Below are 22,300 nucleotides of genomic sequence, written 5' to 3'. Positions count from 1 at the left end.
CATTGTTTAAGGAAGATGCTCTCAAGCTAATCTTTTGACCTCAGTGTACATTGGATATGAAAAAGTAAGAAGCAACTCCTCAGAGGGTGGCAAGGCAAGTGGTTTCCTTTGGAAAGGTCTGGATTTTGGTTTAGGCAAGATAGCAAGGCAACACCTTTTGATGTTGAAAATCCTGTGGAATTTTTGCATAAGAAATAGTTTCCTAAGAGCATAATGGGAAGATTTGGGAGGGAGAGGAATAGGAGTGGTTGAAGCAAGAGAAAGGAAGGACAAAATAGTATAGGGAAGAGTCTGGGAGAGAGGAGACAAAAAAGTTGACATGGAAGTGAACCATGTGGTATTAAATGTAGGATATATGGAAGACTTAGTCCCCATAGTGGCTTTATGAATAGGAGGGACTTGGGTTTCTGTACAAAGTCAGGCATGGCCCAGGCTGATTATACTTTCAAGAGAACGCTAGTTTAGATGAGCCCATGAGTGATAACAGTACCATAGTTTCATTTTAAGACAGTGTGGATCATGAGACCATGCAGGGAATAATAGCTTTTAAGGGTGATATAAGGAAAGAATGTATTAATCACACATTCTGATTGAAGAAACATTATAGTGTAAAGTATGCACGCCCTAGAGTTGAGAAAATATGAAAGCTGGTTCTGTATAACCATCACGTTCTCGGTTGCTAGAGGTGGGAGACACAGGTTTCAATGGAACATACTTCGTTTCTTAAATTAATAAATGAAGAAGGTATTGAGAGATGGCCGTTCAAAGAGAATAAGAGGAAAGAGATGAAAGTGAAGTCTGCATGATGTTAGCAAGAGTTTCTTGTCACTGATCATTCTAGGTTGGGCTGCTTTTTGTAATCACAGTACTGTTTTTGAACAAAAACTTGGTATCCCCTCCTAAGGGATTCTACAACATGTAAGATTTTCAGTCCTTCGAAATGGGTTTCCTGGCTTCAGCCAAAATCTTGATAACCTCTCAAATTCTCTATAAAAGTGATCATTCAGTCATATTTCTTTCATAATTCTTGTTTTTCTCTTTACTCAGCCAGTTGGGGCCCAGGACAAAGTTTTTATAAATGAGACTTCATTTAGTGTTTCTCTGAAGCTTTCTTCTGTAAATCCTAAAATAAGAAATTAACCTAAGAAATTTCCTGTTTTTCTCTGCTTTGATATTTACATATCAAAATGAGCATAATGCTGGAGTGATTTGTATGCTCTAAGAGGCAAAACCAAACCCCTACTTGGTGTAATTTACTCAAATGCCAGATTCTCCTGGGGAAACTGGGCTCTCTTTATAACTTGATTCAAATAACTACTCTGATTCTCAATAGCTTTTATGAAATTACCATGTAGAGCCTAAATTGGTGCAGCTGAATTAAATAAATATCAGAGCTTAACATTCTTAATCGCAAACCTTCAATTTAACCAACCGTTTATTATAATCAAAAAGCAATCAATATGTTGATTGTGGTGACATGCAAAATGGAGATAGAATTATTAGTAATTACCCTATATTTGTAGTTCAGTGTGATGGAGAAATAACTGGAAAGAAATTTTAAAGCACACTACAGTTAAAGGATTGGTTGCTATGTTTTGGAGCAGCATGCTATATTGATTGTAGTCTTTAAATAAATTGAATAACATAGGTTGCTGTCAAACATGTGAATTATTCATGAAGCAGTTTGGGAACACTAAAGCTGATACTGTTTATGAATATTTAAATGTGTTAATGTATAAACAACTGACCCAGCATTCACCAATTCTTGCACAAAGGAAAGGTCTCAAAAACAAAGTAGAAATCCATTAGGCAAACTCACTGTCTTGGGTCATTCACTTGAAACATAATCAGCCAGTGTGAGAGATGGATAACAAAGCCTGAACCCCAAGTCAGAGAGGCATTGGGTCGAGGAGGGAGGTATCGGGACCTTCTTTGATCGTGAATACTTGGTGACATTAAAATTTTCTATAGGTTAAATTTTTTGTACCTCTTGAGTAACCATGGTTTTCATGTCTCCTGTGGGTCAGTGAGCTCACTGACTCTCAGCTTCTGGTGTCAGAAACCATCGACTGACTTCTGACTCTGACACTTAGAAGTTGAAAACTTAAAGCAGGGATCCCTGGGTGGCGCAGCGGTTTGGCGCCTGCCTTTGGCCCAGGGCGTGATCCTGGAGACCCGGGATCGAATCCCACGTCAGGCTCCCGGTGCATGGAGCCTGCTTCTCCCTCTGCCTGTGTCTCTGCCTCATTCTCTCTCTCTCTCTCTGTGACTATCACAAATAAATAAAAATTAAAAAAAAAAAAAAAAGAAAACTTAAAGCAGGTCATTTGCACTCCCTGACCACCTGTTTCTTCATCTGTTGGAAGGATGTAACAATAGATGCTATTTCATAGAGTTGTTATGGAATTAAATGATACAATGTGAGTGAAATATTTAGAAGCATGAGAGCCACAGGGTTCAAGGAATATGAATTACTGTCTTTCCCTGAACAGCGATGAAGAAACTGCCAAACTCTTCTTCTTTTCTAGCCTTTTCTTTTACTGAATTCTTTGAAGATCATTTTCTATTAACACTCTTTCTTCAGATAGAGTGCTTCACATTTTAACCTGCAACCTGTTCAGTTTCAGGTTAAAATATTTGACTAGGGATCCCTGGGTGGCGCAGCGGTTTGGCGCCTGCCTTTGGCCCAGGGCGCGATCCTGGAGACCCGGGATCGAATCCCACATCAGGCTCCCGGTGCCTGGAGCCTGCTTCTCCCTCTGCCTATGTCTCTGCTCTCTCTCTGTGTGACTATCATAAATAAATAAAAATTAAAAAAAAATATTTGACTACATTAATGTTTGGTTGTGCCACAATTTCAGGTCTCTTGCTACAATCATTTTTTTGAGTCAACCAACTCAATCTGAGTGTTATCAGATCCTTAGTCATCTGCATCTAACCAATCTATTAGATCTCTGTCATGGATCACATGAAACATTCCATTCTGGCATCGTGATCATGAGTTGGTAGTTGAAAAAAATAAGTCCTGGAGTATAGGACATAGGTGACTATGCCCACCTTTTTAATGTCCATCTAATTCTCTTCTGTTCTGTGCTCAATAGGTGGAAATTTGATAAATTTGGTTTGGCTTCAGCTAGGTTAATTTTCATTTCTTCATTTTCTACGTTTTAGGAGGATACTTCATTCTCACCTCCATGTACTAAGTAAAGTTACCTATGAAAGGTATGTATGTAGGGATAGCTGCATTGGACCATCACATTTATAAAAACTAACCTCTAATTGGATTTAGTCACTGAGATGTGGGGTTTATCTGTTTCATCCTTTTAGCCCATCCTGGCTTTTCATGTAGGAAGGAAGTCTTGCATGTATCTATGACAAACATCTGGCAAATAGCATTTTTGGCCTCCAATGTTATTCTTTTCTATAAAATGGGTTTTTAAAAAATGAAGTTTTGTAAGTTCTTGCATATTTATTTTGAAAACTTAGAAAGAAGGAAGAAAGTTAACATAACCCATCATTATACCATATATTCTTCTGGACTATTTTCTCTGTATGTGAATTTTTTTTCTCAAAATAAGTTCATCTGTCTTCAGTATTTTATAACTGTTTCCATTATTCAATGTTTAATGTAAAATTGTTATATTTCAATCATCTTTTTTTAAAAAATATTTATTTATTTATTCATGAGAGACACAGAGAGGCAGAGACACAGGCAGAAGACGGAAGCTCTATGCAGGGAGCCCAATGTGGGACTCGATCCCGGGACCCTGAGATCACGATCAGAGCCAAAGGTAAATGCTCAACCACTGAGCTACCCAGGTGTCCCTCAATCATCTTTTTAAAAAAATATATTTTATTTGTTTATTTGAGAGAGAGAGAGTGTGTGTGTGCACGAGTGGGGCAGGGGGCAGATGGAGAGGAAGTAGATTCCCCACTAAGCAGAAAGAGCTGAATGCCCGGGGTTCATTACAGGACCCCAGGATCATGACCTGAGCCAAAGGCAGATAACTGACTGAGCCAACCAGGCACCCCTCAATCATCATTTTTTATGGCAGTATCATGGTCTATTTAGTGACCTGTTATTGAGAATTAGAATCGGTCTCAATTTTTTTTCATAGAAGACAAATCGTGTCATAAATATCTTTGTATATTAATATTTGCTCATATCTTTATTTTCTTAACATAAATTCATTAAAGTGAAATTGCTAACTTAACATTCCATTCTTACAACTAGTGCAGGGTTGCCTAATTTCATTGGCCTTGACCAAACCACAGCCATATTTTAATGTCATAGATTGTTAAGTGTGACCAAGGGAGGGTTTGCCAACTTTAATTGTTATATCATGGGCAATAAAAGAAAATGTCTCATTACTTAGAATTACAATATCTCACCACAAAATATTTTTATTTTTATTTTTTTTTTTATTTAAGATTTTTTTTTTATTGGTGTTCAATTTACTAACATACAGAATAACACCCAGTGCCCGTCACCCATTCACTCCCACCCCCCGCCCTCCTCCCCTTCTACCACCCCTAGTTTGTTTCCCAGAGTTAGCAGTCTTTATGTTCTGTCTCCCTTTCTGATATTTCCCACACATTTCTTCTCCCTTCCCTTATTTTCCCTTTCACTATTATTTATATTCCCAAATGAATGAGAACATATAATGTTTGTCCTTCTCCGACTGACTTACTTCACTCAGCATAATACCCTCCAGTTCCATCCACGTTGAAGCAAATGGTGGGTATTTGTCATTTCTAATAGCTGAGTAATATTCCATTGTATACATAAACCACATCTTCTTTATCCATTCATCTTTCGTTGGACACCGAGGCTCCTTCCACAGTTTGGCTATCGTGGCCATTGCTGCTAGAAACATCGGGGTGCAGGTGTCCCGGCGTTTCATTGCATTTGTATCTTTGGGGTAAATCCCCAACAGTGCAATTGCTGGGTCGTAGGGCAGGTATATTTTTAACTGTTTGAGGAACCTCCACACGGTTTTCCAGAGTGGCTGCACCAGTTCACATTCCCACCAACAGTGTAAGAGGGTTCCCTTTTCTCCACATCCTCTCCAACATTTGTTGTTTCCTGCCTTGTTAATTTTTCCCATTCTCACTGGTGTGAGGTGGTATCTCATTGTGGTTTTGATTTGTATTTCCCTGATGGCAAGTGATGCAGAGCATTTTCTCATGTGCATGTTGGCCATGTCTATGTCTTCTTCTGTGAGATTTCTGTTCATGTCTTTTGCCCATTTCATGATTGGATTGTTTGTTTCTTTGGTGTTGAGTTTAATAAGTTCTTTATAGATCTTGGAAACTAGCCCTTTATCTGATATGTCATTTGCAAATATCTTCTCCCATTCTGTAGGTTGTCTTTGAGTTTTGTTGACTGTATCCTTTGCTGTGCAAAAGCTTCTTATCTTGATGAAGTCCCAATAGTTCATTTCTGCTTTTGTTTCTTTTGCCTTCGTGGATGTATCTTGCAAGAAGTTACTATGGCCGAGTTCAAAAAGGGTGTTGCCTGTGTTCTTCTCTAGGATTTTGATGGAATCTTGTCTCACATTTAGATCTTTCATCCATTTTGAGTTTATCTTTGTGTATGGTGAAAGAGAGTGGTCTAGTTTCATTCTTCTGCATGTGGATGTCCACAAAATATTTTTAGAGAGAGTTTATTACAATGGAAATTCCTTGGAAAATGAGATGTGAGCCTTTCCTGGAGGAGGACAGGCTTCTTGCCATTCTTCCACATTTTCCTATGTCAAGGTCTGCGTGGAAGGATGCTGTTAACTACCTATTAACCTAAGACACACATAGTAACATAAGTGTTGCATTTAACATTCTGTGGAAATCATTCTGATCAAAAAACTTTTTTTTTTCAGATTTGCTTAAGTACTTAGTTTTTTTTTAAGATTTTATTTATTCATGAGAGACACAGAGAGAGAGAGAGAGAGAAAGAGAGAGAGAGAGAGAGAGAGAGAGACAGGCAGAGGAAGAAGCAGGCTCCATGCAGGGAGCCCAATGTGGGACTCAATTCTGGGTCTCCAGAATCACACCCTGGGAGGAAGTTGGCGCTAAACTGCTGACCCACCCAGGCTGCCCACTTAAGAGATTTTTTAAAACTTCCATAAAATTGTATTATATTAATTATTAACACCATAGTTAGATGAAAATATGAGGGATGAAGGATGATTTTTATCTTAGGGTGAACTCATAGAATGTTGTATATGCTGCAAGTCTTGCCATCTGAAGGTTTTTAAATCTAATGTGACTGGTAGATTTCAAAATCAGTTCTCTCAGGGCAAACAAGGCAGCAGAATGCATTTTTTTAATTTCAGAAAGGAGTCCCTGGTGACGTCTCTGCTCTCAATAACACTGTGCAATGGTGCAGACCACCCACCATTGCAAAAACTGTTATTTTGCATCTGTGGATGACCTTGTGTGTCATTGTCAAATGACCTTCTTTGGAGGCTAAGTGACCTTGCTCTTAATGCCTTTTAACAGCTGGCTTCAAATATGAAGAATGGTCCAAGTGGTTGAAGTCACAGATAACACAGGTTGTGGGCTCAATTTTGTTGGCATATGCGAGAGATATTTTTGGAAATACAGTGGCTAAGAACAAACTACCCTAAACATCTTTTTAAAATAATTTATTTATTTATTTATGAGAGACACAGAGAGGCAGAGACATAGGCAGAGGGAGAAGTAGGCTCCCTGGAAGGAGCCTGATGTGGGACTTGATCCCAGGACCCCAGGATCATGAAATGAGCCAAAGGCAGACACTCAGCCATTGAGCCACCAACCCAGGCACCCCTCCCCTAAACATTTTTAATTAGGATCATGCACATATTTTTAAAATATTTTTTATTGCAATGCTTGGTTTTGTTTTAAACCATTTGGGTGGATGGATTAAATCTGAAGACAGATGATGGAACTGCTTTATGGAGCCTGGTTTCATAAAGTGCTCCTGCTTTCTAAAGGTCTGGGCCATTTGGTTGACACATCAGTGTTTCCTTCCCGCTGCTCAATCACCAGAGCACAGTCTAAGAAGATGATTGTGTTTCATCATTATCTTCTCTAGGTGGTGTCTTAGTGGCCCCGTGGAAAGCATCACTCTTGGTGGTGTTTTTTTTTTAAATAACACCCTGCTCTCTGGCAACCTAAAGCCAAGTTGATTCATGCATAGATCCTTGGAGTGCAGAGTATTGACAAGAACTTAACCTGCAAGCAGAGACTGGTTTTTATTTTGGTCTTTGCACAATGAAAAAGGTGTAGCTGTTTCAGTGTTGAGTGATTTCTTGGCTCTTCACAGTAGAAATAAGTAGCCTTTCCTCTGAAACTAATAACCATGTTCTTGACACTTTGCTGTTGCTTCAGGAAAAGACATTTCAGTAGTGGTGAGGGTTTTCATAATAGAGATCTTATGTCTTGAAATGTCTAAATCATTCCCAATTAATGAACATTTCTTTCAGAATCTTCTTTGAAGCACCTAATTGGCGTGTGAGACTGGTTCCTTTTCTCTTGCTGAAGGAGATACTTTCCTGATAAACCATGTCCATCTGCTGTACTTTGTAGGCTTAGAGTTGTAGGACAACACTTAGTTGGCAGTTGGGCTTTTCAGACTGTGGAGGGGAAGAACATAAAGAGAGGACAGATCCTTGGCCCCGATGTCCCACTTTTGATGTGTGATCCTAACGTATCTTTTTGTTTTTTTTCTCTCTCTCTCAATCATACCATCTGACCAGTGCTCTCAAACTGGTGCTTTGCGTTTTGCAAAAAAAAAAGTTTGCTGATTAATTTATATTTTTATACTGACTACTCTGAATACTCTTGCAATTTTAGTAACCATGCTAAGTATTTAAATGTGTGATATTAGACAAATCACTTCACTACTTTGGACCTTGTTTGGCTGAAGTGTCATTAAATAAGATGTTTAGCTGAACTGTAATATCTCTTCAAACTCCAAATTCTGTGGTTATTTTTTTTCAGATTTTATTTATTTATTCATGAGAGACACAGAGAGAGAGAGAGAGAGACAGAGACATAGGCAAAGGGAGAAGCAGGCTCCATGCAGGGAGCCTGATGTGGGACTTGATCCTTGAACTCCAGGATCATGCCCTGAACCAAAGGCAGATGCTTAAACGCTGAGCCACCCAGGCATCCCCAAATTCTGTAGTTATAAAAACAATAGGGTTAGTTTATTCATCCATTTATTCAGGAACTACATATTGAGCCAACACTGAGTGGTAGACATTGTACTGAGTGCAAACAACTTCAGAACTAGTTCCTTGCCCTCTGTCTAGTAGCTGATGTCTCAAGCAGGGTAAAACAGAACAGGGCCAGCACTCCTGGGCATGTGAAGTTTGACAAAGCTCCCCAGGTGATCCTGGTACTCACCCCCTTTATCAGTTGAAAACTTGATATGCACTTTGAAAAGATCAGCCACAACACATCATTAGGACACATTTTTTCTCCAATGGATTGGCTAGAATAAAATCAAGCTGGAGGTCATCTAACTCTATATAGCCTCAATTTCACCATCCATCATGTAGCACATGCGTAGAGTATCAGTATAGCCAATGTTAGGTAGCTGGTCTTTCGGAGGCACAGGATTTCTTTTGCATTAAAGCATTACTTATATGCTCTGTGAATGATTCTGTTTCTCTCATATTGTCAGGGAGTCAAAATGAGGGATTGTTGGAGAAAGGACTGGGTGAGTGGTGAGTCCCTTGACTTGGGCCTCTCTGCTTCACACCCCATGGTTGGATGGGGGAAGGGGGGAGTTGAACGTGACAGCTGCCAGTTTTGAGGGTGCACCTGCCACACATGTCTGTCACCATCCTGGGGTTGAGGGTTTCTGAGGCCCTGTGGGACTTGTCAATCTCCTATAATTTTTCACCAATCCCTCTGTAACGGCCTGAGTAGCCCTCTGTGTACTGATTACACCCATCAACCCTTTGATCTTTTCCCCTTTCATACACACATACACATCTGTGCAATGATGGCTACTCATTGCCATTTTCCTATCATCATCATTCATTCATTTATCAGTCCATTAACTCTTCAATTCATTCACTGGTGTGCTCATTCAGTTATTCATTTATTTGTTTCTCTATAGATGAGCATTGAAAAGATTTATGCACAGGGTGACTTAATCCTACCACAAAATGCTTCAGAGCACACTAGCATTCTCTTTACACAACTTCCTTTTCAGTGTTCTTCCATCATAGACCTCACCTAGAACTGGTCCCTTTCTCTCCCTTCTCCTGTTTATTTCATCCTCTCTCTATTTAGACATCTCTGATGGGCTTTGTTCAAGGAGATTGTTCACAAGTTTAAGAGGTCAGGGCTGGCCGTGCAGAAAGAGCTCTAGTGGCTGGTGCAGGTGTAAGGTAGCAGCAAGGAGCAAAAGAAGTTAGCTAACAATCAGTTGCAAAAAATACTGTAAATATTTAAAATCTCCACTGAGAGAGTAGCTCTGTGATATGACCTGTGAGTCTACTCCAGGTAGAGTAATAGTAGCATATGAAAGGGAAATGTTCTGGAATCCAGAGGCTCCTGGGTTGCCTGTTACTGTGCTCACAATGGAGCAACAGAAACTAGCAGAGATCCCACAGCCTCCTGACAGTTGTTAACTGCCCATCTCCTTTTGTCCAGTCTGGAGCCTGGTTTCCTCTTTTTCCTCGCCCCACAGTGCAGCCTTTCTACTCCAGCTAAGCTCTGACTGACCCACATAGAGATCCTTCAGCAGCCACTACTTGGTTCCTGAATTCTCCACCTACTTTTGCAGGCTCCATTTCTCGAATGTGGGCTTCCGTATTTGAGCCTGTTGTCAATAACCTGGCTGGTGTCCTATCTTTTAGAACAGAAGCCTTCCTTGGCCCTGCCAGTCTAGCTCCCAGGGGTCAGAATCACGGATACCCCAGGGCTGACCGACTGCTGGCTTGATGTCCTGAACCTCTACGGGTGATCCCCAGTATGGGGCTTCACACACCTGCTGGGCTCCTGTTCCCTCTCAACTGCCTGCTCCCCTGCTCCCTGCTCAGGCTGTCTGCAGTTGCCTGCCCTGCGTGCGAAACCAGAATTCACTGCAGCTGCAGCTGCTGGGTTCCGTCTCCCTCCCTTGTGTTTGACCCCTAGGGACCAACCGAGATGCATCCAAGGCCTGCTGCCTCTCCGCCTTCCACCCATCCGTGAGCAGTGCCAGGCCTGGCTGAATCCCAGAGTGACACAGGCGACAGTCATGCGTGAACTAAAGGTTGTGGCATTTGTTGTTCTGTAGATCCACACCATAAAAAGGAGAGCCAAAACTTTGAATGAGCAGAGAAATTTCAGGACCATATGCAAAACTTCTCTCTGCGAAATGTCTCCAAGCAAAGGAAAAGACAACTCGTCGTGTACTTTTATGATTTCCTAATTTTATATTCTGGAATGTGACCCTAAAAATGTCCTTAGGATGTGTGCTGTGCTCCCTTTTATGCCAATCCTTTCTTTCTTTTCTTTCTTTCTTTCTTTCTTTCTTTCTTTCTTTCTTTCTTTCTTCTTTCTTTCTTTCTTTCTTTCTTTCTTCTTTCTTTCTTTCTTCTTTCTTTCTTTCTTTCTTTCTTTCTTTCTTTCTTCTTCTTTCTTTCTTTCTTCTTCTTTCTTTCTTTCTTTCTTTCTTTCTTTCTTTCTTTCTTTCTTTCTTCTTTCTTTTCTTTCTTTCCTTCTTTCCTTATTCATTTTTTAAAAGGATTTTATTTATTTATTCATGATAGACACAGAGAGACAGGCAGAGACACAGGCAGAGGGAGAAGCCAGCACCCTGCAGGGAGCCTGATGCGGGACTGGATCCTGGGACCCCGGGATCATGCCCTAAACCGAAGGCATATGCTCAACCACTGAGCCACCCAGGCGTCCCTCCAACCCTCTCTATAATGTGATTGTTTTGTATTACTTTATCAAAATTATTTTCTTTTTTTAAATTTTTATTTATGATAGTCATACAGAGAGAGAGAGAGAGAGAGAGAGAGAGAGGCAGAGACACAGGCAGAGGGAGAAGCAGGCTCCATGCACCGGGAGCCCGACGTGGGATTCGATCCTGGGTCTCCAGGATCGCGCCCTGGGCCAAAGGCAGGCGCCAAACCGCTGTGCCACCCAGGGATCCCTCAAAATCATTTTCATGTGTCTTCAACGAGCCTGATTAGTAGCAGGGTATCCTGGTGGATAAAGCCCTGGCCTGTGTTCAGGTCCAGTCTCTCTGGAACACACTAGCTATTTGTGTTTTGTTCTAGTTTGTTTTTATTGAAGTGTAATTGAAATATAATATCCTATTGGTTTCAGATGTATGTCATGGTGATTCTATGTTTTTATGTGTTATGAAATGATCCCCATAAGTCCAGTTACTATCTGCCACCATACAAAGTTATGACAATATTGTTGACTATATTCCCTAGCTGTGCATAACATCCCATGACTTGATTATTTTACAGCTGGAAGTTTGTACCTCTTAATCCCCTTCACCTATTTCACCCACTCAACCCCTCCTCCCTCTGGTAACCAACAGTTTGTTTCTTGTATCTATGAGTCTGTTTCTGTTTTGTTTTGTTTGTTCATTTGTTTTGTTTTTAGATTCCACATATGAGGGAAATCATATGGTATTTGTCTTTCTCTGCTGACTTATTTCACTTAGCATAATACCCTTTAGGTCCACCCATGTTGTTGCAAATGGTAAGATTTCATTTTTTAAAATATATATCTCCCCCCTTCTTTATCCATTCATCTGTTGATGGACACTTAAGTTGCTGAAGTGGTTTGGATTAGTTTTCTGGGAAAGGGGTATGTGCCCTTTGAAATCTTCGGGCCTGATTCTGAGGATGTGCCCTCATTCATCTCAAAAAACTTCCTCTCATTGAGTCAGTTTGCATAAATGTGCCAACATGTATTTATTGAATATTTACTGTGGACCATGAAGTATGTTAGGTGCTAAAGATACAATCATGAATAAACACCTATATGGTTCCTGTTCTCTTGAAGAGCTCTCCACTTGGGCACTATAGATGTTTTGCTGTGAGACTGTATTGGGAACTGTAGCATGTGTATCAGCATATCTGGCTTTTACCCACTAGATACTAATAACACCTCTCTAGCTGAGACATCCAAAAATGCCTCCAGACATTGCAAAATGTGTTTAAGGTGAGGGAGGGAGGTGAGAGGGACAGATTATCCAGGGCTGAGAACCACTCGTCCAGTACTATTAATGATTAACAATTACTGAGCTCTTACTGCGTGCCAGGTGCAGTATTGAGCACACGTAGCCAAAAGGTAGATAACGGTGGAAATTTGTAAGCAGATCCTACTAGAACAACTCATAAGACTCTCCAAGGCTCTTCATTTATTTCCTCCATGACCCATAAGGAGGAATTCCAAAGGCACATGGAACGTTTACACTCAAGGACTCTGGTTTACCCTTGTGCTTCTGCTCTGGCATGTTGAGTCATATGTTTACAAAAAAATTGTCTTTATTTCCAAACCTATTTGTGCCTATTGTATTTGTTATAATTGTACAATTTGGTTAAATGGCACATAAACTGACTAAATATGAGTGTGAAGAGTTGTTCTGAAGAAAATTAAGTTGGAATGCTTTGGAAAGATGATTTTAAAACCTCTCTGTGTAATTAAGTATAAATAAGAACAATTATAATAGGAGAAAAAAATGGTAACAAGCTAGAAAATGCAAGTTCTTGCTTACACCTTAAAGAATCTCAAACTGGAAATGGTTACCAATGTTTTATGGATCTAGATGAGACAAGAAAAAAAATGTGAAGTACAGTTAGCCTAATAAACGGTCTAAGCATTACATAAGGATGTATAAAGAAAGGCTTATTTGGGGGTGCCTGGGTAGCTCAGTCAGTTAGGCACCTGACTCTTGATTTCAGCTCAGATCTTGATCTCAGGATTCTGAGTTCAAGCACTGCTTTGGGCTCCATACCCAGCGTGGACCCCACTCTTTAAAAAGGCTTACTTATATGTTTTAAGTTAAGAAATGTTCAACACATGGGAACCTGTGTGGCTCAGTTGCTTAAGTGTCTGACTCTTGATCTTGGCTCACATCATGATCCCTGGGCTGTGAGATAGAACCCTGCATCAGGCTCTGTGCTCAGTGCAGATTTAGCTTGGGATTCTCTCTCCGCCTCTTCTTCTGCCTCAGTCTCTCTAAATGAATAAATAAAATCTTTAAAAAGTGTTTAACACACATATGGCATCTTATAATTTTCCATTTTTAGTTGATCAATTGCCTCATATCAACTTACTTCAGATGAGTGGGATTCTCTTATATTACCACCATTTCAGAGATGAAAAGTTAAAATATAGAGAGGTAACTTGCCCATGTGACATGTAAACACTGCCTCCCCCTCACCAAAATACTCTTGATTACATTAAAATCAACGATTTATGGAGGCATCTGGGTGGCTTAGTGGTTGGATGTCTGCCTTTGGCTCAGGTCGTGATCTCAGGGTCCTGGGATCAAGTCCCGTACAGGGCTCCTTACAGGGAGCTTGCTTCTCCCTCTGCCTATATCTCTGCCTCTCTCTGTATCTCTCATGAATAAATAAATAGAATCTTCAAAAAAATTAAGGATTTGTATGTGTGTGTGTGTTTTAAGGATTTTATTTATTTATTCATGAGAAACAGAGAGAGAGACAGAGACACAGGCAGAGGGAGAAGCAGGCTCCATGCAGGGAACCCAACGACTGACTAGATCCCAGGTCTCCAGGATCACGACCTGGGCTGATGGCGGCGCTAAATCACTGAGCCACCCAAGTTGACCAAGGATTTGTGTTCAATCAAGAACATCATGGACAAAGTTACTAGATGGTAAATTGAGAGATGTCTGCAATGTCTGAAACCCAAAAGAAAAAGAAGGCAATCTCAATGTAAGAATAGGCAAAGAATGTAACAAGTAACTTACAGAAGAGGAATCCCTAAAGGCTAATAAGCATTTGAAAACATGATCCATAATTTTAGTGATCAGAAAAAAGAAATTTATTTTTTTTTAATTTTTATTTATTTATGATAGTCACAGAGAGAGAGAGAGAGAGAGAGAGAGGCAGAGACACAGGCAGAGGGAGAAGCAGGCTCCATGCACCGGGAGCCCGACGTGGGATTCGATCCCGGGTCTCCAGGATCGCGCCCTGGGCCAAAGGCAGGCGCCAAACCACTGTGCCACCCAGGGATCCCAGAAAAAAGAAATTTAAAACAATAAAGAGACACAACTGTCCATTAGATGGGCAAACATGAGCTGGAAAATATCACAAGGAGGCAGGTGTGAGAAGCTATCAGAACCCTGAGGTGCTGCTGGTAAGAATGGAGATGGGCGCAGCCCCTTCTGGGGGCAATGCGGCCCCACCAGGTGACCAAAAATTTCCCTCCTGTACATCCTCAAGAAATCTCAAGAAATCTCAATCTCAATCTCAATCTCAATCTCAATCCTCAAGAAATCTTTACACAGGGGGATCCCTGGGTGGCTCAGCGGTTTAGCGCCTGCCTTTGGCCCAGAGCGCGATCCTGGAGTCCCCAGATCGAGTCCCATGTTGGGCTCCCAGCATGGAGCCTGCTGCTCCCTCTTCCTGTGTCTCCGCCTCTCTCTCTCTCTCTCTCTATATATATATATATCTATATCTATATATCTATATCTATATCTATATATATATAATAAATCTTTTTTTAAAAAAGAAATCTTTACACAACTTTATCAGGGGACATTTTGAGGATGCTCAGTATAGCATTATAGATTAGCCTGGGTCTTCCAAGGAACAGGCACCAAGATGTGAATTAAACCAATTAAATGCAAAGATTTTACTAGAAGAGATGCCTGTGAGAGGAAATTGAGAAGGCTGGGAGGACCATCATACCATAATGCAAGTCTGGTCCTGAGTGAAGGAGAGAGGGAAAGAAGGTTGGTGCAAGTGTCCTGGCTTGCCATGTGGCTGAAGGAAGGTTTTTCAAGTCCACCAGGACATCCTCCAGGCAAAATCAGCTCTGAGAGGAATCCCACGTCACCCAGAAATGGGTCTGTCTCAGTGTCCCTGCTTCACTCAGTCACTGGCTGGGAGAAGCCTGTGGGAAGTATGATCTTAAGTGAAACACAGAGATGGATTTCAGAGCATTGCAGCTGGGGCCTTTGGTCACTTACACTCCCTGGGGCTAGAGGCCTGTGAGGAGCATTCTCATGGATGGTGTGCATCACTGAGCGTAGCAGGGAGAGGAAGCCACCTGTGTGTCAATCTTGGGGAGATTAGATAGGTAATATGTACTGGACACACACCAGTGAGCAGTTAGAAGCAAAGAATTGGAGGCACACCTAACAGCATGGATGAGTCTAAAAGACAATGTAGAGTGAAAAAGAAGAAACAATGAGCCATCTATCACAATAATATTTACTAAATTTAAGAGTGCATGCCTACAAAACAGTAACACTCAAAATGCAAGTGTAGGGGTTCCCTGGATGGCTCAGCGGTTTGGCGCCTGCCTTTGGCCCAGGGCGTGGCCCTGGAGTCTCGGGATCAAGTCCCATGTCGGGCTCCCTGTGTGGAGCCTGCTTCTCCCTCTGCCTGTGTCTCTGCCTCTCTCTCTCTCTCTCTCTCTGAATGAATAAATAAATAAAATATTTTTTTAAAAATGCAAGTGTATACATACAAATCGAAAGACATTCATCATGCCGGTTAGAGAGGCTGCTTGGGTAAGTTATGGGACTAAAAATGAATGAACATAAAGGAATGTTTCAAAAAAGGCCTTACGTGGGGTAAAGGAAGATAAAGTGTCTCAAACTGAGCCTGAGTAACTCAGCTTCGTGACTCTGAATACCTAAACAAACAGGTCAATGTAGTGCCTACCATCTGCCCCCTAAAAAATACCCGAATACAGAAGCACCCCCTTTGAAGTTCTGGAATCCCAATTATAGAAGCAGTCTTCTGTTTTAAAAACAGTAGGCCACCTAGCTCACTCTTGGTCCTTCAAATTTAGCTCAACCTATCACTGCCTCGAGTTGCTGCAAATACAGACCACTAGCAACAGCACCTCACAGCACTAGCCAAGGAACTGCCTTAGCCTGCCACCTGCCTACTCTCTCTCTCCTCACCTTCCCTTCTGGCTAGCTCCTGGGCTTTCCATTCCTGCCCTGGTCCCATGATTCTTCACCCCACAGACACTTAAATAATTTTATTGAAATGTAATTCATCCGCCATACAATTCAGCCATACAAAATGTACAATTCAGGGGGCAGCCCGGGTGGCTCAGCGGTTTAGCACCATCTTCAGTCAAGGGTGTGATCCTGGAGACCCTGGATCAAGTCCTGCATCGGGCTCCCTGCATGGAGCCTGCTTCTTCCTCTGCCTGTGTCTCTGCCTCTCTCTCTCTCTCTGTGTCTCTCATGAATAAATAAATAAAATCTTAAAACAAAAAGCAAAATGTACAATTCAATGGCTTTTAGTATAGTCAAAAGAAATGGACAGCCATCACCACTATCAATTTTAGAATATTTTTATCACCCCAAAAAGAAACACGGCAACCCCCAGCCCTTCTATGTGCCATTTATCTTTCTCCCCACCCTGCTCTAGGCAACCACTATTTAACTTTGTGTATGGATAGATTTGCCTATTCTGGACATTTCATATAAATGGAATTATACAGTATATGCTCTTCTGTGACTGATTTCTTTCATGTAGCATAATGTTTTCAAGATCCATCCATGTTGTAGCATGTTTTAGTGCTTCATTCCTTTTTATTGAAAAATTATATTCCATCATGTGAATATACCACATTTTATTTGTTCTTTCCGCAGCTGATGAACATCTGGGCTGTTTCCAGGTTTTGGCCATTATGTATATTGCTGCTATGACACTTGTGTGTAAGTTGTTGGGTGGACATATGCTTTCATTTCTCTTGGGTTTACACCTAAGAGTGGAATTGCTGGGTTATGCGGTAACTGTATACTCAAGCTATTGAGGAACCACCAGGCTGGTTTTCAAAGCAGCTGTCATGTTTTACATTTATTCCAGCAGTGTACAAGGAATCCAGTTTTCCACATCCGTGTCAACACTCACTATCATCTGTCTTTTTGATGATGGTCTCCTCATTCTCACTGCTGGCTCCCGGGCTCCTGTTTGGCTTACTGACCTCAGGTGTGCTGCCTTTCCTTGATTTCAGGGACACTTGGGGTTTCCTCTAAAGGGGATTCTCCATCACAATGGCAGAATTAGCCCTTGACTTCATCCAGGGAGGAAAAAGCTTGCAGGCGTTAGGGTTCTCAGATTCTACCTCCAAAATAAGAGTAGAGAAAGAGGAACGTTGGATGTGAAGGACACTAATGCTTTTCTTTCTCTTCTACTCCAGTGATTGGACTGAGCAGTTGGGGGGGCCAAGGAGGGGCTGACATGGGGACAGCAATCATTCTGGAATTCCAACCTGAGTGTGCCAAGGATGATGGCATGGCCGGTGCAATTATCGGTTTAGAGGTAGACTCCCATTTCCTTTGTTCTTTTTATTTTCTGCAAAAGGAAAGATAAGGGAGAGGAGTCTCTGCCCTAGGTATGGTAATAATAACTAACTGTTTTTACTGACAGTAACTTACAATTGATAATGTTAATCGTTTCTCTTATCAGTGACTTCTCTTTTATGGTTGGTTTATTTAGAAACAACTATTAGCATTTGTACCATTTCTGTGTGTTCCAGGCTGAAGAGTCCCAATTCAGGGTGAGACAGATTTCAATATTATCATAGCTAAAGGAGAAATGCTGTCAGCACAAAGAGAAAAGCCATCAGAAAAGGCATGGATTGTGTTTCTGTTTAACCTCCTTTTCTTAGGCCAGGATAACTTGAGTACAGGTTTCTGGTTTGGAAAATTGACTTGGGTTTGGATTTCTCAAGCATACTGAATTTTAGCCTAGGAAACCAGGCTCAGTGAGCACACTTATTTCAGTAACAATTCTATACACAGCAGAAGCCTTTACTTAACAACCATTTAGATTCAGGAATAGATTAAATCCATTAACTAGGCTAGTGTTTTCTCCCTCACTGTGGTTATTAACCAAATTGCTAGTGTTGCAACACAGATAACCATGTTTGAAGATAACCTAGACCCACTGTTTTACCAGTTTTATTTTAATGGGCATGATTGGGAAATACATTTTCAACCTGCATAGTTTTATAGAATTCAAGTATAAAGTTTTATTTTATTTTTAAAGATTTATTTATTTGTTTGAGAGAGAAAGAGAGAATGCATGTGCCGTCGGGAGAGGCAAAGGGAGAGGGAGAGAGAGAGAGAATCTCAAGCAGACTCTGAGCTGAGTGCAGAGCCTGATGCAGGCTCAATTTCACCACCGATAGATCATGACCTGAGCTGAAATCAAGAGTCAGATGCTTAACTAACTGAGCCACCCAGGTGCCCCTCAAGTATAAACTTTTAAAGATTTTATTTATTTATTTATTTGAAATAGAGAGCCAGAGAAAGAGAACAAGTTGGGGAGAGGGGCAGAGGGAGACAGAAAGGCAGGGAGCCCCCCATCACATGGGATTCAATCCAGGACCCCGAGACCACGACTTGGGTCAAAGGCAGATGCTTAACTAACTGAGCCACCCAGGTGCCCCTCATGTATAAACTTTTACACATCAATCTCTTGAGATACAGTTAATTCACTTACATTTAAGTGCACCCATTTTAAGGGTACTGATCAATTAGTTATATATTTGTATAACCACTACTATGATCAAGATATAGAACATTTCCATCGTCCTTTCCTCCTGTCTTTTACTGTCAATTCCCATCCAACACTAATATACTTTCTGTCACTAGGTTAGCTTTGCCATTTTGTGAATTTTATGTAAATGGAACCGGAGTGTTTCTAAGATTCATCCGTGCTGTTGCATGTACTAGTTGTTTATGCCTTTTTACTGTTTGATACTATTCTCAGTATATGGATGTACCAAAATGAGAAAGTTTATCCTAAGAATGAAAGGTTGAAAAAACATTGGAAATCACCATATTAACAGGTAAAGGTGAAAAAGAATATGATTATCTCAATATATGTGAAAAGGTACTTGATAAAATTTGATCCATTCATGATGACCTACTCACTCTCAGCAAACTGGTAATAAAAGGGAAATATCTTAACATGATAAAGGGCATAAAAGGAAACATGATACTTAATGGCTATATCAGTTATCTATTGCTGTGTAAAACACTACCCCAAAACTTACCAGCTTGAGCAATAAACACTTATCATCTCACTATTTCTGAGGGCTAGGAATTTGAAAGCAAGCTAGTAAAGTGGTTCTGACTGAGATTCTTTCATGAGGTTGCATTCAAAATACCACCTGGAAAAAAAAAAACAAAAAAAACCCAAAAATACCACCTGGGATGATAGTTATTTGAAGTCTTGATTAGGGCTGAAATATTTGCTTCCAAGATAGTTCATTCACAAAGCTGTTGGGACAAGGCTTCAGGTCCTTACTCATTATTTGAAGGAAGCCTTAGGTCCTCACCATATGGATCTTTTCATAAATCTTCTTGTGTGTTCCCATGGCTTGGCAAATGACTTCCCCCAGAGTAAGTGATTCAAGAAAAAAAAGAAAGCAAGAAGGAAGTCACAATGCCATTTACGACCTGATCTTTTGGAAGTCACATACAACCCTTTCTACCAGAATCTATTTATTAGAAGCAAGTCACTAACTACTGCTCACATTCAAGGGAAAGGAAAAAGATTCCATTTTCTGAGGGGAGGAGTATAAGAGAAATTGTGAATATGTTTCTAAAACCACCAAAAAGGTGAAAGGTGAAATGCTTTCCTCCAGGAATATCAGGAGCAAGGAAGAATAAATACTCTCAATATTTTTATTCAACATTGTCCTGGAGGTCCTAGCCATCGCAATACAGCAAACGAAAGAACAAGGCATATGGGTCAGAAAGACAGAAGTAAAACTGTATTTATTTGCAGATGACATGTTTGTGAACATAGAAAATTTTAAGGAGTCTACAAAAAAGCCACTAAAATATAAATAAATTTTGCAAAGTAGTATGATACAAGGTCAATATACAAAATTTAATTAAATGTTTATATACTAGCAACAATCAATGGTAAAATGAAAATTTTAAATGCCATCCAAAATAGTATCAAAAATACTATTTTATTTATAAAATATTTAGGGATAAGTTTAATAAAATATTTACAAGACGTATGTTGAAAACTATAAAACATTGCTAGGAGAAAGTAAATAAGACCTAAGTAAAGGGAGTGATATGTAATGTTCATGGGTTGAAAGATTCACTGTTGCTCAGATGTCAATTCTCTCCAAATTTATCTATAGATACAACACAATCTCAAGCAAAGTATTAGCAGGCATTTTGTAGAAACTGATGAATTGATTCTGAAACTCATATGGAAATAAGGAATATTGAATAGCCAAAATAATTTTGAAAAAGAACAAAGATGAAGGGTTTATACTGTCTGATTTCAAGATTTATTATAAATCTTATTATTATAAGTTATCAAGAATTACCTTTTTAGAAAAGATTTTTATTTATTTACTTGACAGAGAAAAAGTGAGCATAAATAGGGTGAGCAACAGGCAAAGGGAGAAGGAGAAGCAGGCTCCAGGCTCCGCCGGATGCAGGGCTCTATCCCAGGAACCTGCGATCATGACCTGAGCCAAAGGCAGATGCTTAAATGACTGAGCCACCCAGGGGCCCCTCAAGAATTACCTTTTGACAGACATAGAACAATGAAATTAAACATGAAACCTAGTAATAGGTATTATATATAATTTTTCATATATATGAATGAAAAATATATTTTTTGATATATATGTATATATATATGAACCATCAAAAATCTATCTATCTATATATTTGGTTGATTTTTGACAAAGGTGCCAAGTTATTTCAATAGGGGAAAGCTTTTTAACAAATGGTGTTGGGACAACTGTGTATCTCTATATTGAAAAAAAAAAAAAAGAACCTTGACCCTTAGCTCATACCATATATAAAAATTGACTCAATATGGGTCATAGACCTAGATGTTAAAATTAAAAATATAACATATTTTTTGGGGAAAAAAAAAAGATACTGGAGAAAATCTTGGAAAACTTTGAGAAGACAAAAATCACATTGGCTACCAAAAGTGACAACCATAAGAGGAAAAAAAATGATACATTGGACTTCATCAGAACTAAGATCTTCTGTTCTTCAGGTATAAATGCAACCAAAAGAATAGCAGGGATCCGGGTGGAGAAGGCGGTATGTATACCAGACCCTCCATTGGTGAAGGGCAGTGGCCAGGTAGTCAGTAAATGACAGTGACCAGGAATGAAGACAGTATGATGAATATTAGGATTCTCAGGTTGGAGCACCCTGACTTCCTATCAGAGGAGCAAGGACAGGGACCTCACTTCCTCATTCTAGGTTTGTGCAGTCTGAAAGGAGGGTGTCCTGGGTGGATGGGGAAGGGAGGATCAAGAAGAGAAGCAGATCTCAGTTAAGGCAGGTGACAGAGAGAAATGCCCAGGGAAGTGGTTCAAAAATGTAAGGGGTGTGTGGTTACAGAGTAAAACTTCCAGGGACTTGGTGAGAGTTTGGGAGGAAAGTGAGACACATGAGGATGAAGAGGTCCTGAGGATAGAGGAGAGGAGATACGTGTTTTGAACCCTGGCTTTAGGAAAACTTAGTCCTCTCTGTCTCCTACAGCAGTGGTCTTCAAACTTTTTTGCTTGAATAGTCTCACAAAAGAATTTTGAAAATCCCCTTTTATTTTTGTTGTTGTTTTTATTAAAATATAACTTATGTAAGATCCACAAATCTTGACTGTATGGCTCAGTGAACTTTTCCATCATATTTATACACACTCACATTATCACCACAAAGATCGAGATGTAGAACATTTCCCCACTTAGCAGGCTCCCTCACACTCACTTCTTGATTCTTGCCCTCTCTGTCCTGTCAGTAATCAGTATTCTGACTTCAATCACCATCCTCTCACATTTTTTAAGTTAACGTGAAGATTTTTCTATTATAAATCTAAGGGATTGCAAAGGATGTCATTTCTGGTATATTATATATTGGACCTTGGCCCACAGATTTAACCAATTTCATCTATGGAAATGCCTGCTGTATAATCTAAATGGCAAAGTCAGTCTTCATTGTTAAACCAATTAGCCGGATTGAATTTCAAGTCAGGAGAAGTCGGACTTTATTTATCAACTCTTAGAATAAAAATATTCATATATCTCCCTGTGACAGATTTATCTTACTTTTGGATTCTGATTCTAAAACATA

The 22,300-nt window shown here is 40.1% G+C and overlaps 1 protein-coding gene and 1 long non-coding RNA gene across 4 annotated transcripts in view; one reads left to right on the top strand and one right to left on the bottom strand.

Moving 5' to 3' along the window:
* MIER3 (MIER family member 3) overlaps positions 1-22,300 on the top strand; it is a 77,801-nt gene that overhangs the window by 10,204 nt on the left and 45,297 nt on the right. Inside the window, exons 3-4 of one of the 3 annotated variants that reach the window (XM_038530629.1) lie at positions 3,172-3,222; positions 16,817-16,882. The exons of 1 other annotated variant lie outside the window; for it this stretch is intronic. In XM_038530629.1, the coding sequence (XP_038386557.1) occupies positions 3,216-3,222; positions 16,817-16,882 (73 nt within the window). In that variant the 5' untranslated portion in view covers positions 3,172-3,215. The remainder of the gene's footprint in view (positions 1-3,171; positions 3,223-16,816; positions 16,883-22,300) is intronic. One more of the 3 variants, XM_038530631.1, reaches the window with a different exon arrangement.
* LOC119870239 lies at positions 16,603-19,563 on the bottom strand. The gene is made up of 3 exons (XR_005355534.1): positions 19,231-19,563; positions 17,440-17,522; positions 16,603-17,288 (listed from the first exon to the last, which is right to left on the bottom strand). It is a non-coding gene; the product is annotated as an uncharacterized LOC119870239 (long non-coding RNA).

Source organism: Canis lupus, chromosome 2 (genome assembly GCF_011100685.1).
Source record: "Canis lupus familiaris isolate Mischka breed German Shepherd chromosome 2, alternate assembly UU_Cfam_GSD_1.0, whole genome shotgun sequence".
In the NCBI taxonomy this organism is placed as follows: domain Eukaryota; kingdom Metazoa; phylum Chordata; class Mammalia; order Carnivora; family Canidae; genus Canis; species Canis lupus.
This window is presented reverse-complemented; position numbering and strand designations above follow the sequence as displayed.